Source organism: Hemicordylus capensis, chromosome 2 (assembly GCF_027244095.1).
Source record: "Hemicordylus capensis ecotype Gifberg chromosome 2, rHemCap1.1.pri, whole genome shotgun sequence".
In the NCBI taxonomy this organism is placed as follows: domain Eukaryota; kingdom Metazoa; phylum Chordata; class Lepidosauria; order Squamata; family Cordylidae; genus Hemicordylus; species Hemicordylus capensis.
In genome coordinates, this window is record NC_069658.1 from 975888 (window position 1) to 991897 (window position 16010).

General features: G+C 52.4%; 1 protein-coding gene across 11 annotated transcripts in view; it reads right to left on the reverse strand.

Moving 5' to 3' along the window:
- Positions 1–16010, reverse strand: part of UNC13B (unc-13 homolog B) — a 267593-nt gene that overhangs the window by 88362 nt on the left and 163221 nt on the right. For 9 of the 11 annotated variants that reach the window (XM_053291916.1, XM_053291917.1, XM_053291914.1 and 6 more), the window contains 2 exons: positions 10245–12774; positions 2170–2192 (listed from right to left, as the gene is read on the reverse strand). The exons of the other annotated variants lie outside the window; for them this stretch is intronic. In XM_053291916.1, the coding sequence (XP_053147891.1) occupies positions 2170–2192; positions 10245–12774 (2553 nt within the window). The remainder of the gene's footprint in view (positions 1–2169; positions 2193–10244; positions 12775–16010) is intronic. 11 annotated transcript variants of the gene reach the window in all.

A 16010-nucleotide genomic window follows, 5' to 3' on the forward strand; every position in this document is an offset into this window, starting at 1 on the left:
ACCCAACGATGGAAGTAGCCACCGTGGCCCTCAGACCCTGAAGCCAAAAGGCGGCCAAGAAGAAAAGGTCTGCAAAACGTCAGCAGAGGCTTGCAGGCCAGTCAAGGTGGGTCCGAGAAATCCCTGCAGGGCCGCCCCGCTGGCCTACCAGAGAGCACAAGGGAGGCTCTCTCTCCAGGCCTGGCCGTGCCAGTTCCATGGGGCCAAGGGCTGCCTGGAGGCACTCCCTGCCTGGGCCATCCCAAGACCAGGGGGGCAGCTTCTCAACATCTCAAGCCGCCCCTGCCTGGAGGTCAGGAAGAGCCACAGGAGGAGGTGCTGGGGAGACAGAACCAGGAGGAGTGGTTGGCACTGCCAGTGGCCCCCCGGTCCTTTGCCACCGGGGCAGCTGAAGGCAACGCTTGCGGTTTTTAAAGGCCAACAACAGGCTAAATGACAGAGGAGGTTGTAACTCATGCAGGCAAGGAAAAAGGGGAGTCACAGCCTCACTACAGGGCAAGCAGCAAGGAGTGTATTTTCACCAACCCCGCGGACTCGGAATCCAGAGAGGTGGCTTCCCCGAGAGCACCAGGCAGGGGAATCCTGCAAAAGCGAGGAGAGTCCCCACTCCAGTGAGGTGCCTGCATCCAGCAGGCCACAGAGAGATCCTGCAGAACAAACGGAGCACCCTCACGGCAGGAGGAGGGAGCTCTCCGGAAGCCAGCTTCAGCAGCAAGCTTGATCACTCCTGTGAGGTGAGAAAAGGCCACCCCACACTTCCATGCCAACAAGAGGCTGGGCAGAGCGGATGGGGTGGGGTGGGGATACTGAGTAAACAGGAGTCAGAATGATGGGCCACAGGAAAAAGACGAAGACCCCCCTCCCCCCGCCGCTCAGAACAGGGCAGACTCAGGCCACACCAGGGGTGGGGGATCAATGTTCAGTTTGGGGCAATAATGTTCAATAGAGACCGGCTGGAAAGGATCCCAGGAGAGCTAAGAGGGCAGCTCAAGGGTCCAGAGGAGAAGCCAGATGAGGAGAAGCCAGAGGCCGGCAGGCTTCCTTCCTCACTTTCAAGCTGCAGCGAATGGAGAAACAATCCAGGAGGAGAACCGTCCTCACTACAGGCTCAACGGGCCCTCCTAAAATGATGCCCTCACCTGCACCATTCTGTCATGGCTAAGAAGCGACACTCCTATCCACCTCAACAATAGAAAGAAAGAAGAGTCAGCACATAATTTGGGTAGCCAATCTGTGGGTCTATTGTTCAAAGGGCAGGGACACATTGGGGATCTCCCCTCCCTGAGGAGTACCCAGACCCTCTCTCACACACTCCTCTCAGACGTGGTTTGGCTCCAATTAAGGCACAGGCTTCTCCTCTTGAGCAGAGCACACCACGGCATGTCCCTGTGACCCCCCAAGGAAACACTGCGAGGGAGTGTGGAGTGAAACCAGCACGAGGCCTCTGCTTGTGCTTCTGGGCGTCATGCCGCTGGGGCCCACTGCGGAACGCCATGGCTGGAGAGGGACAATCGCTTTGCAGATTGCTGAAGACGGCCCAATGCAGAGCCAGGGTGCTCACGGGCCTCCCACCTGTTTCTACCGACAGGTTTTTGCTGAGCTTCAAAAACGCATTTCAGCAGAAACACCAAAGGAATAATGGCTCTATCAAGGCCCTTCCAGCTTGCTTAAGAACAAGCTCCAGTCTTCAGTCAACATGGAAAGGAATACTTAAAAAAAAAAAAAAAAAAGCAAACAAGCAGCCTGTTGCTGTCTCAGTAGTAGAAATGGAGACTGCGGGGCCCAAAAGGACAACTGGAGGGAGAGGAGCAGCTCTTTGGCGGAGCTTCCCCGACAGATCACACAGGTCTCCTGTGCTGAAACCAGGATGGAACTCTGGGTGCCCAGCACCCTTGGATTAGAAGCCGCAGTGAGGAAAGGACGTAGGGCAGGCAGGCAGGGAGGTTTGGCTCCTTTCTAAAAGCCCCCCAGCACTGAACAGACTCCTCTTAGATCATACACAAGGTCAGAAACTCCTCCAAAAATTGACACATGCTGAGCTTGGGCAGGGGTGGGGGCTCTCCAAGACTCAGTCAAAGCAGCCAAGTTACAACTTAACAGGGCATGCAAATAAAACACACTGGAGTGTCAGAGGAGGAGACACACGGCTTAGAAGAGACGGTATATAACCTGAAGTTCTCCTCTAGTTCCTTCTGCAAGGGAGAAAAGACAAAAAGAGGAAGGAGAGGAACACCGTTAATGGGGGAGGTTGCAGGCATGGACTGAGTTTGGAAAGTGGAGCAGAGCTCTGCGGAGAACCCAAAAGGCTGCTTTGTGGCTTCCAGACCTGCCTGTTCATCTGGAAGTCGGGCATCATTTCAGCAGCAGCTTTAATGACAGGCTCACCTTTGTGCAGATGTGACAAGCCAGAAGGTGGGCTGCATGTTCTAGTTTCAAAACAGATTTGTGTTCCACTTTCCTCAACCATAAACCCTCACATTTCATTTCTTCTTAGCATTAATAATCATATACAGAGGCTTAGAACTACAGTCACACAGGGACAAATGAATACTGTTAAAAGTACTTCATAATACTGTAAAAAGTATAATACACCACACACAAATGGTACAATACACCACACATTCAACCTTGCCTTGAGTGCAGAAATGCCACACTCAACCAGCTATCTACACATTACAATAGAAACCTGGACTAAATCAGCGAAGGTGCTTTTGGTACACAGCTGGTCCCTCTCTTGCTCAGCTCTCTCTGCCTTGGGTCTCCATGATTCCCTCCTCCAGTGGTTCTCTTCTTCCAAGTTGTCTAATCATTCTTCCAATGCTTCCACAGGGGAAAGCTCTTCCTTCTTTCCCCCTCTCTCTGCTGGGGTCCCTCCAGATCCTGCTCCCTCACTGCTCTCTCCCGACACACTCTTCCTGGGGGACCTCATCGAGCTTTCAGGCTTCCAGTGCCCCCTAGATTCCGACGACAGCTCTGCCTCTCGACCCCAGAGTGTTCTCCCTCCATCCAATCCCACATCTCGGCTTGATCGCCAGCTCATGTTCAACATGCCCAAGACCGAAAGGCTCACCTTTCCTCTCAAGCCCTCCTCTCCTCCTCCTCCCTTGACTGTGTTCTGACCCACCCTGATTTACAGGTTTGAATCCTTGGCCTTTCTCTTGGAGACCCTCTACTCCCCAAAACCAGTAGGCAGCCAAGCCATGCCACATCTCCCTTCGCAAGATCACAAGCAGGTGGCCCTTCCTCTCGGGCAGCTTCTGTGCTTGGCTCCTGCCACCTTCTCCTCTCCTGCCTCACATCCGCCCATCTTGGCTCCCTCGCCTCCATCCAGCACTCAGCTGCCCAAATCAAGCACCTCTCTTGGCACAAAAACCACCACACTAGGCCCCTCCAAAAATCGCTCCATTGGCTTCCCATCCAGCCTAAGCTCCTCGCCCTGCCCTTCAGAGCCCTCCGTGGTCTTGCCGCTCCATCTCTCATACCCTATATAGTTCCTGCCCGTGACTTCCACCCCTCCAGCAACGCCACCCTCAGGGGCTGGAAGGTCTCCTGCTCTCTCCAATGACTTCTTCACACCAATGCTGCAAGCTAAGACCCAGAAAGCAAAGACCAGTAAAATCTGTACACATACTTTGGGGGATGGATTTTGCCTTGACATCACTGCACTCACATGGTTAATAATTCCACAGTTTCATCCCCCTCCCACCCACAAAAGGCCAGCAGTTTCAACACACACGGACAGAGGCTCTCTCTAATAAAACTAGTCTGCTTGTATGCCGTCTCCCTGATGTGCAGCTCCAGGTTGTGAGGGAGAAGCTGCTAAGGCTCATCAAGCCCACTGACCACCATCCCTCCTTGTCCATCCACATGGGAACACACGGCCTTGCCAAGCACGCCATGATGAATCACAGCTGACTGTGAGGTGATGGGAAGAAGGGGGAAGGACCACCGGAGGCTCGGGGGGCTGGTCTCCTCAGTTCCTCTTCGAAAGTGTAGATTACTATAAAGAGGCAAGAATATCTCAGGAGAATGACGTGCTACACAGATGGTGTTGACCAAAGATATTTGGTTGACAAATGAGATCAAGTCTAAGCTTCCTCAGAAAACGTAAGACTTGCCCAAATGATGAGAACAAAAAGGAACACAAACTCTGGCAAAAGAAATGCAAGCAGACAAAGCAGACAAGACATGCCAGAGAGAGAGAGAGAGAGAGAGAGAGAGAGAGAGAGAGAGAGAGAGAGAGAGAGAGAGAGAGAGAGAGAGAGAGATTTTGAGGAGCATTTGGCTAAAAACATTAAGACCAACAATAAAAGGTTCTTTATATACATTAGAAACTAGCCAGAGAGGTGGTTGGACTGTTGGATCACAAGACACTTAAAGGTGTGCTGAAAAGGATAAGGAGATTGCAGAGAAGCCAAATGAATTCTTTGCAGCTGTCTTCACTGTTGAAGATCTAGGGCAGATACCTGTGCCTGAAATGTCTTTTCAGGAAAGGAATCTGAAGAACTGAGGCAGATAGAGGTGACAAGAGATGAAATTCTAAGTCTTATTCACAAATTAAAAACACACACCAGATGGTATCCACCTGAAAATTATTAAATAACTCACTTAACAAAAATATGTAACTTATCCCTAAAACTGGCTTCTGTACCTGAGGACTGGAAAGTGGCCAATGTAACTCCCGTTTTAGAAAAGGGATGCAGGTAACTATAGGACAGTCAGCTTCTGGTAAGCTGATAGAAAGCATTTGTAGTGATGGGAAGGGTTGGAGGGAGGACTAGGCCTCACTTAGAGCAACTGCTGGGAGGGTGGGCCTTTCCTAATAAGGGGGGAAACCTGGGAAAATCGCACCAGAAGGACCAATCCAGAGGACTGGGTGGGAACTACACTCACAGCCACCAGCAGCAGAAGAGAAAGCTTGGTTCTGTTGGTTTGTTCTGTCCCAAGAGTGCCCTGAGGAAGCAGCTGGCTGAGAAGCTGCTGGGGAATTGGGAAGACCACAGCCTGGAGGCTGGAGACAGCAGGAAGAAGATCCCTGCTTGTGAGTCATAAGATTGGGACCAGTTCAGTTAGACATGTGAGGAAAGTTGTTTTCCTTTATTGTATTGCTTGAATCTGAGTTGCACAGTTAATGAAAAACTTCTCTCTCTTACAGTCTGCTTTATGAAGGGGCAATTGTACTTAGCATACGCTTTTCTTTTAAATGCATTTATTTATTTATTTATTTATTTATTTATTTATTTATTTATTCAATTTAAATAAATAATAAACCCTTATTTGTGAAGAGTGCTACTCTTTGTTTTGGGTCCGCCTTAGTCACACACCTTTGGAGGCCTAGGACTACTCAGCCCTTCTAGGGAGGGTTTTGCCACTTTATCCCCACAGAAATCTTATATGGAGAGTAGGCTTTCCCACATCAAAATAAAGTGGATGGTGGCAGCCTCCAGTGAATCCCTTACAGTTCCCCACCAAAGGCTCTTGAGTAAACTTAGTCATGGGATAAGGGGACAGGTTCATGTGTGGATTGGTAACTGGTTGAAGGACAGGAAACAGAAGGTAGGAACAAATGGAGAGTTTTCTAAATTGAGGGAAATAAGAAGCGCGGGTCCCTCAGGGATCTGTACTTGGAACAGTATTCTTAAACCTGTTCATAAATGATCTAGAAGTTGGGATAACCAGTGAAGTGGCCAAATCTGCAGATGACACTAAACTATTTAGTACAGTGAAATTCAAAGCAAATTCTGAGGAACTCCAAAAGGATCTCTCCAAACTGGGAGAGAAGGCGAAAACATGGCAAATGCAGTTCAATGTGAGTGTAAAGTGATGCATATTGGGGCAGCTCGTGTCCCTCGTTTTAGTGGCTGGCTAACCTAACTCCCATCCAGTGACCTGCTTCCACAGGACACATCCCAGACAGGAACTTCCTTCTTCATTACCTGAGTCTCTGCCTCTCCACAGAGGTGTCAGGAACATGTGAATGACTTATGTGGTTATCTGTCGGCTGGCTTGCAAGCAGACAGGCTCTGTGTGTGAAAATGCCTGTCCACTGGGTTGAGGATGAAGGTCCTTCTCTCCCATGCACACATGCTGATTGGTGCTTCCTCCCCTCAGCCCTCCGCCCTGCCCCCCTCCCACCACATGGAGGGAGCCCTTTCCAACCTCAGGGTCTTAATCATGCAGCCTGCTAGGATGCCTTGCACTGGAGGAGAGAATGATTTGCCACATCCTGGTTCGGTGGAACTTTTACTAGGCTTGGTTTCTTTTGACTACTACTCGCCCAATTTCTTTCTTCTCTAATGCTTTTCCCTGATCTGAATAAAGTTTCTTTTGCTCTGGACCAACGGGAGTTGCCCAAGTGCTTTTGATAACCCAAGGACCTTTTCTGCCTGCTATGTGCCCGGCTGCTTTTCCGGAGACCATACAAAAGGAAGGGGAGGACGGGCTGATTTCCTTTTGTCGAGACCAGGGCATCTCTGCTGGCAGCCCTGCTCTTGCCCTGGCCAAAAGGTCGCCTGAGTCATCTGGGGAGCCTCCAGCTCAGGGGCGAGAGCTCCACAGCAGGTGGTGGCAGCCCTGCTGTGAGCCCCGGTTGCTCCAGGCAGGGGGCAGGGCCCAGGTAGGGAAGCCCTACTCCACGCCTCCCTCTCCAAGGCCGTGCCAGAGGCACAAGTGGTTCCTTCACCATCTGGGAGCGGGTGGCTGATCCCCGGTGGATTTTTCAAAGGGCCTTGTGTGGAATAGCAACAGGCAACTGTGGGCACGAGCCTTGAATTCAGCAGGTTGTCCCTAAAAAGCATAACTAGGCAGGGGATGATTGTTTAAAAGAAGATTAGGTCGTTGATGGAACAGGTTTAGGGGAGAAAGGAGAAAAGCTCTTCTGTTTCAGAAGAGCTCCAGGAAGAAAAAATTCAGACCAAGAGCCCCATGCCAAGAACAGTCGCCTGAGCAGTTAGTCCAAAACTGCCCTGAGGAAAAAATCCTGACAAGGGACACCATGAATTAAGCCAGCTCTTGATGACAAACGTGTTTTTCCTTGTCAAATGATCAGACTAAGTTAAACAGGGTCTTAAAGCAGGCAAGCAAATAACAAAAAAAGAAAAGCCACAATAGAAATATACAATTTTTAGCTCCCGACATCTGAAAGCATTAATTCTTTTTATTTCTAAGTTCTAAATTTTGCATCCCAAACAAAAAGACACACACAAGCAACACAAATGGGAAGAGATCTGGATGGGATAAAATTAAACACAGGTGCAGAAATGAAGTCTCTTTCCATCTGTTTCCTGAAAAGAGGTGAGGGGCTCTGTGGGAAAAGGAGTGTTAGACCCACAGCGGATTCTAAGCAACAGCTCCTGTTTAGTCACTATTTCTGTTGCACGCAAAGAGAGACCAGAGACTGACAAGCTTCTCCACACTGCGACGGCATCGTTTGTTTTCCCTCTTAACGACACACAGTCAGGCATTCAAGGCGGTGGCCCAAGCATGAAAGGGGAGCCATTCTTGCCGTCAGAAGCAACCCCCATCAGTTTAGCCACTCCTGCAATGAAATCTGCCAACTTCAAAAGGGGTAAGAAATGCTCCAAGCTTTTGTCAGCCCTCATCAGGGCTGACTTCTCCCCATCAAAAAGTGCTATGCTAATTTGGGTAATGGCTTAAATTAAGTTAAACACATCAGGCTGTTTTCTAACCACAGGACTGGTGGGGACGGTGCATGGATTTGCCAGAGTTATCCGTGCCTGCCCAGGCCCATTCTGGGCTAAATCCTCGCCCCCTCACCACCACTCACTCGTGGTTCTGCCACACAGTTTATTGGGGAGCAACCAGAGGAAAGCAGCCGGAGTGGGCAGGTTCTGCTCATGCAATGAGGGAGGGGCAGCTGTCTGCAATTCCTTCTTCCATCTGCAGCCTCCTGTGTCTACATTCCTGAGGGTCCCCAAGCACCTGAAACATTTTCTGGCGGGAAGGTACAGGAGGTTCCGGAGTGAAGCCGAGAGAGTCCAAAATCGCCTCTTCCCCCATTTGCAGAAACAAGCATTCCAACCAGGCTAGTTCCCCATTCTCTATTAATGCACAGAAAACCTAACTAGGTTTGGAAGCACTTGTGGCCCTCCTTCAGTCTTCCGGAACAGGGCATCCTTCGGAGTCCCATTTCTGGCCTAGAGGATGGAGGAGGAGCGCTCCTGGCCAGCAGCTCCCGTGAGCTCCCCCTGTGCCTGCCCGCATGCCAGCTGTCTTTCCCCTAACGTGGGAAGCAGCCTTTAGTGGTGGTTGCGCCAACATCGGAACGCAGGTCTCCTATCTCCAATTCTTGGCCACATGTCAAAAGTAAGAACACCAAGACAAGATAACACAACACCTCAACTTATTTCAAAACGGCATTCATGATGAAAGGTAAATCAGGCCACCAGAAGCCAAGGAGATTTCAGACTTTTCCTGAATAACAAGGGGCTACAGCCTTGCTTCGCAGTTTCCTGCACTCAGCAGAGGGTTGGACTAAAAAACCTCAAAAGTCCTTTCCAACTCTAGGAGTCCATGACTCTGCCGTCACCCCTGAAGCAAGACCCTGTGGCACAAAGCCCCCTGGAACACACATGACAGAAAGTGTGCGCCTACCATGTGCACAGGTGGTCTACTCAATCACAGGACAGACAGACAGACAGACAAGGCTTTGACAAGCAAGTATGCCATGAGATGTACACACACTGTGGGAAGCCGTCATTCTTCTGGCCCAAAGATATACAGCAAGACCAGTTGCACCCCTTTCAGGTGTTACAGGGGGCACTGAGGAGGCCTAAAGCAATCCGTGGCTCTCTGCAATGCACAGAACTGTCCAGGGTCCCCCTCTCAGCCCTTGCCGACTGCAAGTGGGGGAGGAGGGCATCCCCCCTCCCGTTGGAGCACACACACTGCCACCACAAGTGTTGCCAAGTCTTTCTGCAGACCCAGCGGGTAGCAAAGAGGCCTTTTTACACAAATGTGAGCCACCTTTTAAGTCAAATGGGAGAGCAGGTGGCACCATCGTCACCAAAACAGCCACTCAGGCAAGAGGCCTCGGCAGCTCGATAGTATGAACTATTATTGTTTATGTGCCACTTTTCCACGAAGAAGTTCCCAAAGCAGTTCACATAGTGCCAGCTTTTTATACCCAGTGCTGGATTCAGTCCTAGCATCTCCAGCCAAAGAATCTTCTGTACTCTTCCTGAGACCCTGGAGAGATGGAAAGGCTGAGAGTGGCAGGAGGCGGCCAATCCCCCCCCCCCCGGTGTGCCCCTTTCTAGGGACTCTGCCTCTGCTCCTCCCCATCACTACGATGCATCTTCAGCTAGGACAGACAGCACTCCCTCGAGCCCCACAGCCGTCGTCGGTACCTGCAGGCCAGCTCTGCTGTTCAAAGCAGAAGGACTCTCTCCCACCCCAGCCCGCCTGTCTCCTCTCTCACACAAACACCCCTAATCAAGCTAGAATCTGAAACAACTGCAACCCCCAACGAAGTGGCCAATGTGGACCCGACACATGAGGATTCTGCTTGATCCATCCTCAAGGTAAAACACTGCCCCTTCAGGTGGGTGTCAGCACAGCATTGTTCCTCCAGCGAGAAAGCTACATGGAACACATACCCAAGTGCACAAGAATGATTTTTTCAGTTTCAGCCTACATGAACTTGCAGTTTGGCACAACATTCCTTATTCATTTATTTAATGGATGCATATACTGCCTCAACTGGCATCTCTAGGTGGCATGTGGATTTCGCGAAGGACATGTCACCGAGAGACGGAGAAAGAAGCCAACAGCTCCCCAGGGACCAGTTCTTGCTTCTCATGGCCCCAGGGGCTAAGCTCTCCTCCCCTGCAGTGCCACCCCAGCAGATTTCAGCTTCCCTGAGCAATATCTACCGACTGTACATAGGAGCTGGCAGCTGGCCATGAGGTTTCTGAGGACACTGGTCTGAGGCCTGGGAAGAACCATGCTTCTGAGGGGCTCCAGATAATCTCTAAATCAGACTGCTGGTACTGGAAACACCTTTCCTATCCAGCAATCCCAGAATTTACATTTTTGGAGGGTGCGCAAAGGGGAAGTTGCTTTCCTTTTAAGAAGCAGCAAGTCCGTTTTAGTGCATCCTTGCTCCCTCTTACCAAGCTTCAAGACACCGTTTCTAAGGGATACCTCTACCTACGGAGCTGCATAGGCTGGACAACTAGCGAGTCAGTTAACTGCATTTTACAGGGAAACCATCAGCTGTGTACCTGTGTGAATCTCCTCAGGCAAGGAAGACCAGCTCGCCTCCTGCACCAGTTCCTTTAGGAGCTTCCGGCGCATTTGCCTCTTTCCCCTCAGGACGTTTTTGAAGTTGTTGATGCATTTGTTCAGGTAGATGGTCTCAGCACACACCTTCTCAAGGCTCATGGGCCTAGCCCCGCTTGCCTCTCCAGGCATGGAGCCGGGGTCCTCCTGGGCCTCACCAGAGGGCACGGGGTGCTCAGCACAACTCTCAGGGTCTGGAGGGTCTGAAGGGGCTGCTAGCTGTGAGATGGGTGCTTCATGTAGGGGCAGCGGGATGCTGGGGGGAGAGCTCTGGGTGAGGCCGACACTCTCGCTGCTCACAGTTGTGTTGGCCTGGCTTTCAGAAGACTGGCTAGGGGGGCTTTCGGCAAAGTTATCCAAGCTGCCGTGCATGCTTGAGCTGCAGAGTGCGGGGGCTGGCTCGCTGCCCATATGGAAGCCCTTTTCTCCTTCCAGGAGGACTTCGGGGTCTCCTGTCTCCAGTTTGTGGAACACCACTTGCAGCGCAGACCTGAAGTGGCTCAGCGCTTTCCCCAGCTTGTTGGTGTAGAACCTCATGTCCACAAGGTCAATGCTGTCCCGAGAGTGTTCAAGGAAGTACTGGGAGTTTTCCAAGACCTCCCTGAAGACCTGGTCTGTTGGATCCTGCTCGTTCAGGTCAATCTGGACCATGTCTTTGAGAGTCTCACTACTGCCAACCAATTTGCGCAGAGCCTCACCGCAACCCAGCACCATCCCCACGGGGGCCTCCTCCAACAGACTCACTTGCTCAGGGCTGAGAAACTCCAGGGTAGTCGCGTCACCGTCCGTTTCACTCTCCCCTGGAGTCAGCCCTCCGGCTTTGTCCACTAAAGCTGGGGAGCTGCTCTCCTTGGTCCCATCCTCTGCACCCAGGTCACCCACGGCAGGCGCCTCTGAGGACTGCCAGGAAGCCTCTTCATGGGTTTGAGGCCAAGAACCTTCCTGCAGCTTGCGAGGCGCATCAAGGACACCGGCAGGAGATCTGCTTTGGGGCACGTTCGGCTCACTGCTGCTTTGCACAACTCTCTCCACCTTTTCCTCGAGTTCCGTGATCAAGTTGCTCTTCTTAGTGAGGCTGGACTTGTGCTGGAAGCTGAGCCTCTCCCCTACACAGAGGCCTTCTTGGGTTGTGTTCTCGTACTGAGTCTGGCAGGAGTCCATTTGGAACTGCCCATCTCCAGCAGTTCTCATCCCTTCCCCTTGGAGACTGAGGGAGTCCCAGTGGTTTTGACTCTGGCCAGATGAGGGCAAAGAACCCCACTGGGCACCCGGTGCCTCCAGGCCATTCCGGTGGCTTGGCTCATGATGGGCCTCAATGGTGACTCCTGCACTTTGCAAGAGAATCGATTTCTGGAGAATCAAGTCCCTTTGCTCAGCACTAGCCAGTTTCACCACTGCAGGGCGTGGGGCTAGCCGCTTGCCCGCGGCTGTGCCAGATCGGTACGCCTCCTTGATGTACTTGCTGTGCTGGATGCCGTTGAAACAGCGGTACTCCGACAAGAAGCGGGAGATGAGCTGCTGCGTGTTCTCCCCCTCCTGCTCAGGGAGGCCATAAAAATACAGCACGGGCTCTTTGCTGGGAGCGCCTGGGAACCCGGGCTCCCCGGCCTTTGGCTCAGCAGAGGCTTTGCTGGGTTGGGCACAGCTGCTCTGCAGGCCTTCGATCTCACTCAGAACGGTGTCCACACAGCTGGAGACCTCATCCACGGAGCCCTTGATCAGGGTGAGATGCTGCTGCAGCTCAGCAATCTCTGTCTGGATGCGACTTATCCCTTGCAGCTCCTTCACAATGTACTCAATCACATCTGCTGAGCCATCTCTGGGCACGGGGCGATAGGAAGCATAGGGTGGAAGCTTGCTGGGGGGACAGAGCCCTTCCCCCGCCCCAGCAACTGCTCTCCAGCTGGCCTCCGTGCGCTGGCTGAGTTCCGGAGGGCTCCCTGCCATCAGGTGCTCAGACACCCCCTCCGAGTCACACCGGCTTTGCTGAGCTGATGCAAGTGGTGATTTGATGCTTCCGTCCCACCTGAGCTCCACCTCATCAATCCCATCGTGACTCACCCCCATGGCCCCACAGCCCCTCTGCTGGCTGATCGAGAAATCAGATTCCCTCTTGATCCCGCAGACCAACATATCCGTCTCTATTTCCACAGGAGAAACCTTGCTATGGTGGTGGTGGTGGTGTTGGCCCAGGGAGAGCTGACTGGTGGGGCCTTGGAGAAGCTTCTTCATCTTTGCTGCCAGAAACAGTGGGGCTCTTTGCCTCTGGAACAGCTCTCTGGCTAAGAGGTCCACAACAGGCCTTTCAAGTACACAAGCAATGTCATCTTCTGGCCTTTGGATCCCTCTGCTAGCATACATAATCAGCGGCCACCCGGGCTCTCCCTCCCATACTGCCACACAATAGTCAGGGTTTCGGCGCCTCACTGCCTGGCTTCTCTCAACAAAGGGCTTAGTTCTCCTAGGAGGCTTCTGTTAAGAGAAGGGACAGAGAGGCTGAATTCTAGTCAGTGAAGGAAAAAGCAGACAGACACACACAAGTTTGGCCATGTCACTGCCAACACTGCATCCTGCAAGCATGCCTTGTTCTGACTTGTGGTTTCTTTCCAGCCCTTTAATGCATGCTGGTCCTGGGGCAAGTGGGCGGTGGCCCAAGGGAGCCGCCTCCCAGGCCCTTCCCAAGGGCACAGACAATGGGCCCTTGCTGGCAACCTCCCCCCCACCCGCCCCCACCAGCTGCAGGGAAATTCTCTCCTTTTCACTGCTAAGGCTCGAATTCCATCAAAAGTGACCTCTTAGTCACGACAGCCTCTATATTTATTTCCCTCAGGTACAATATCCTGGGATACCAATTATGAGCTAGAAAGCAAGGAAGATTTCCCTTGGCATGAAGCCAGGAGCTCTGCTCCATTTCCTCAGGGAAGGAGAGAGCAATCCTCCTCCCCCTGGTGGGAGCAAAGGGGTGGGGTGGGGCACAAACTGGTCTGTAGCCTTTTGACCGGAAGGTCCGGTCCTGTCAGAAGGCACCAGAAGGGCCTCCACAGCGCCCAGAGATTCCCATTGGGCTGCTCTGAGAGTCAGATAAGTGGCTGATCTATGGAAAAGCCAAGGGAGTACAACCCTACCCCAAGTAAGTCCCAACTAGACATGCCGTCTTCCTCTTGTACTCCTCACCGCCACCCTCTTTGCCTTCCTCTGCTGCCCCCTTTGAATTAAATTTTAGACTGTAATCTCCTTGGGACAGGGCCATGCTGGCCTAACACTCTGGAATGTTTCACAAACATTGATGGTTACTCTGGCCTAATTTTGGACTATGCTGGACTATGGAAGCTCATACTGGAAAGCTTTAAAAAGGTGCGGTCCCTGGCGTTGGGGTTTGATCATACGAAAAGCCTCCAGAGGCAAATAAAAGAACCAGGTTTTCAAGAGTTGTTCAGCTTCCAGAATTACTATATTGTATACACAAGGACCACTTACTATAAGCCAGACACGTGATACAAGGCAACATTTAGCAAGTCAAACAGAGGTTGGTGAGGGAGCAGAGGGTTGTGTTCACAGCAACCCCAATGCACAACATTTCACAGGGGGGGTATGTGCCCTCCCACTACTGCTGCCCCCCCCGCCACCCCAACTAGCCCTCTGCTTGAGTGAGATCTGCTGGAGCCAATGCCAGGTAAAGAGGGGGCAGAGGAAAGCAGCTGCCCAGGTCAGCCTCTCCAACAAGAACAGACTGCCCCATGAAGGACCTTGCCGGCCAACTCACCCCCAGGCGGCTTTCTGACGAGGGGGCCACTGCCAGATCCTCAGACCCTTCCAAGCCAGAGGTCCCTCTGAGAGGACACTTGCTAGCTCTTGCTGGGCGAGGGCAGATTCAGAGGACTATTCACCACCAGCACCAGCAGTACCCCACTCCATGCAGAAACCTGACCAGGGCCAGAAGCTCCATGAGACTCAAGCCTCAGTCAGCTTGCGATGGGCTCCTCTCTTCCGCCCTTCCTGGGTCTCTGAAGTCACCCCCTCCAAGGACCTTGAAGTCCAAGTGGGTGTGGTCAGAGACACCTGGGGGGGGTGGAGGTGCCGAGGGAATGGCAAGTACTCCTGAGACAGGCCCAAGAGAGGCTGCTCAGAGCAGGAGAGGTCAGGAGAGAACAGGCTGGCTGCTGGGGGGGCGGATGTGGCGGGGGAGAGGAGGGAAGCCACCTGTATGTAACACAGGAGAAGACACATGCTCTGCTCCACCCCACTTTGGGGCTCTACCACCAGGAGGGGCAAGGGCACACACTTGGCACCATCACGGCACATGTCTGCACAGGGTCTCTGCCCACTTCAGACTCGGCTGCAGCTTGGCATGCCCTTTCCCACGCCTGATGGAGCTGGAACAGCCTTGGGACTGCTAAAAGAGGCATCTATTCAGTGCAGAGATGGTGAACAGCCAAAGATGGCGCCCAAGGGCCCACCATCGGGAAGCAGCCGGAACCTGTCGGCTGGATCCCTGAGTTGGCCCCCTCAAACTCAGATCTCCCCAGGGGACTGGCTCCCGTGTCCTCAAGAGGCTGGGGCTCCCCATCACCCTCTTACCAGCACAGGCGACACACCAGGCAGGACATGATCGAGGGCTGCAAGGCTCCAGCTCCAAGGCCCACCTCTTCAGGAGCTGGGAAAACCCTGGGAAGGAGGGCAGCCTGGCCCCCAAGAACACAAAGCAGAGCTAGCTGCCCACACAGAGCTGCCCAAGGCCCCCAGGAGGCTCCTCCAGGCCAAGCTGCAGGCTCTGCTCCATGGGCTCCCAGGCAGAAGAAAGCCAATGCAGAGGGTTCTGACTCCGGCAGTCTGCTAACCCCTTCCACACAGTAAAGGCCCCTGGAGCCCTTTCCAGTGGCCTCTGCACTCCTCTTGAGCTCTGAGGCAGTCCTGCTCTCTGCAACTGTCCCCAGGGCCCAAGCATTCTCTCTTTCCCCACAGGGCAACATAACGCAATGCTTGCCAAAAAAAGAAAAGCGCTCTGTTGAGAGGTTGTTGCGTCATTCTCCCAATCTTGCAATAACAAAGAAGCACCACTTGGAGAGCTCTGTTGAAAATTTGTCCAAAAAGCAAGTTGTCCCATCTCTTTTTCGACTGCTCCACTCACTTTCTGAAGAAAGAGGGTTTGAGCTGATGTTAGAAAACCAACATCATCTCTGCCTGCCATTGGACAGGAACATCCAACAAGTTAGAAAACCTAGGAGGACCAGAGTCCTCCACAGAATCATTATGGGTGACAATATGAGGACTGAAAGGAAATGTGTTATGAGGGACGTGCTATCGCCCTGAGAGTGACCTGGAGTCGGGGAAGCAAATCAGAGAGGCGTCAGAGAGAGAGCTGGAATGATGGGTGGCTAGATTACCCTCACATAGGCAAATTCACGTGCGGGTATTGACAGAGAGGCCAAATTTCTAGACATGCTAAATAACTGTGCCTTAGAACAGTTGGTCGTGGAGCCAACCAGAGAGAAGGCGACCTTGGCCTTAATCCTGAGTGGTGTCCAGGACCTGGTGCGAGGTGTCAGAATTGTGGAACCATTGGGAAAGTGGCCACAGTGTCATCCAATTCAGCTTATAAGTGAGTGGAGCACTGCCAAGGAAGTCCAACACAGATGTGTTAAACTTCAGAAGCGGAAACTTCTCAAAAATTAGGGAACTGGTAAAAAGGAAGCTGAAAGGGGGAGGGT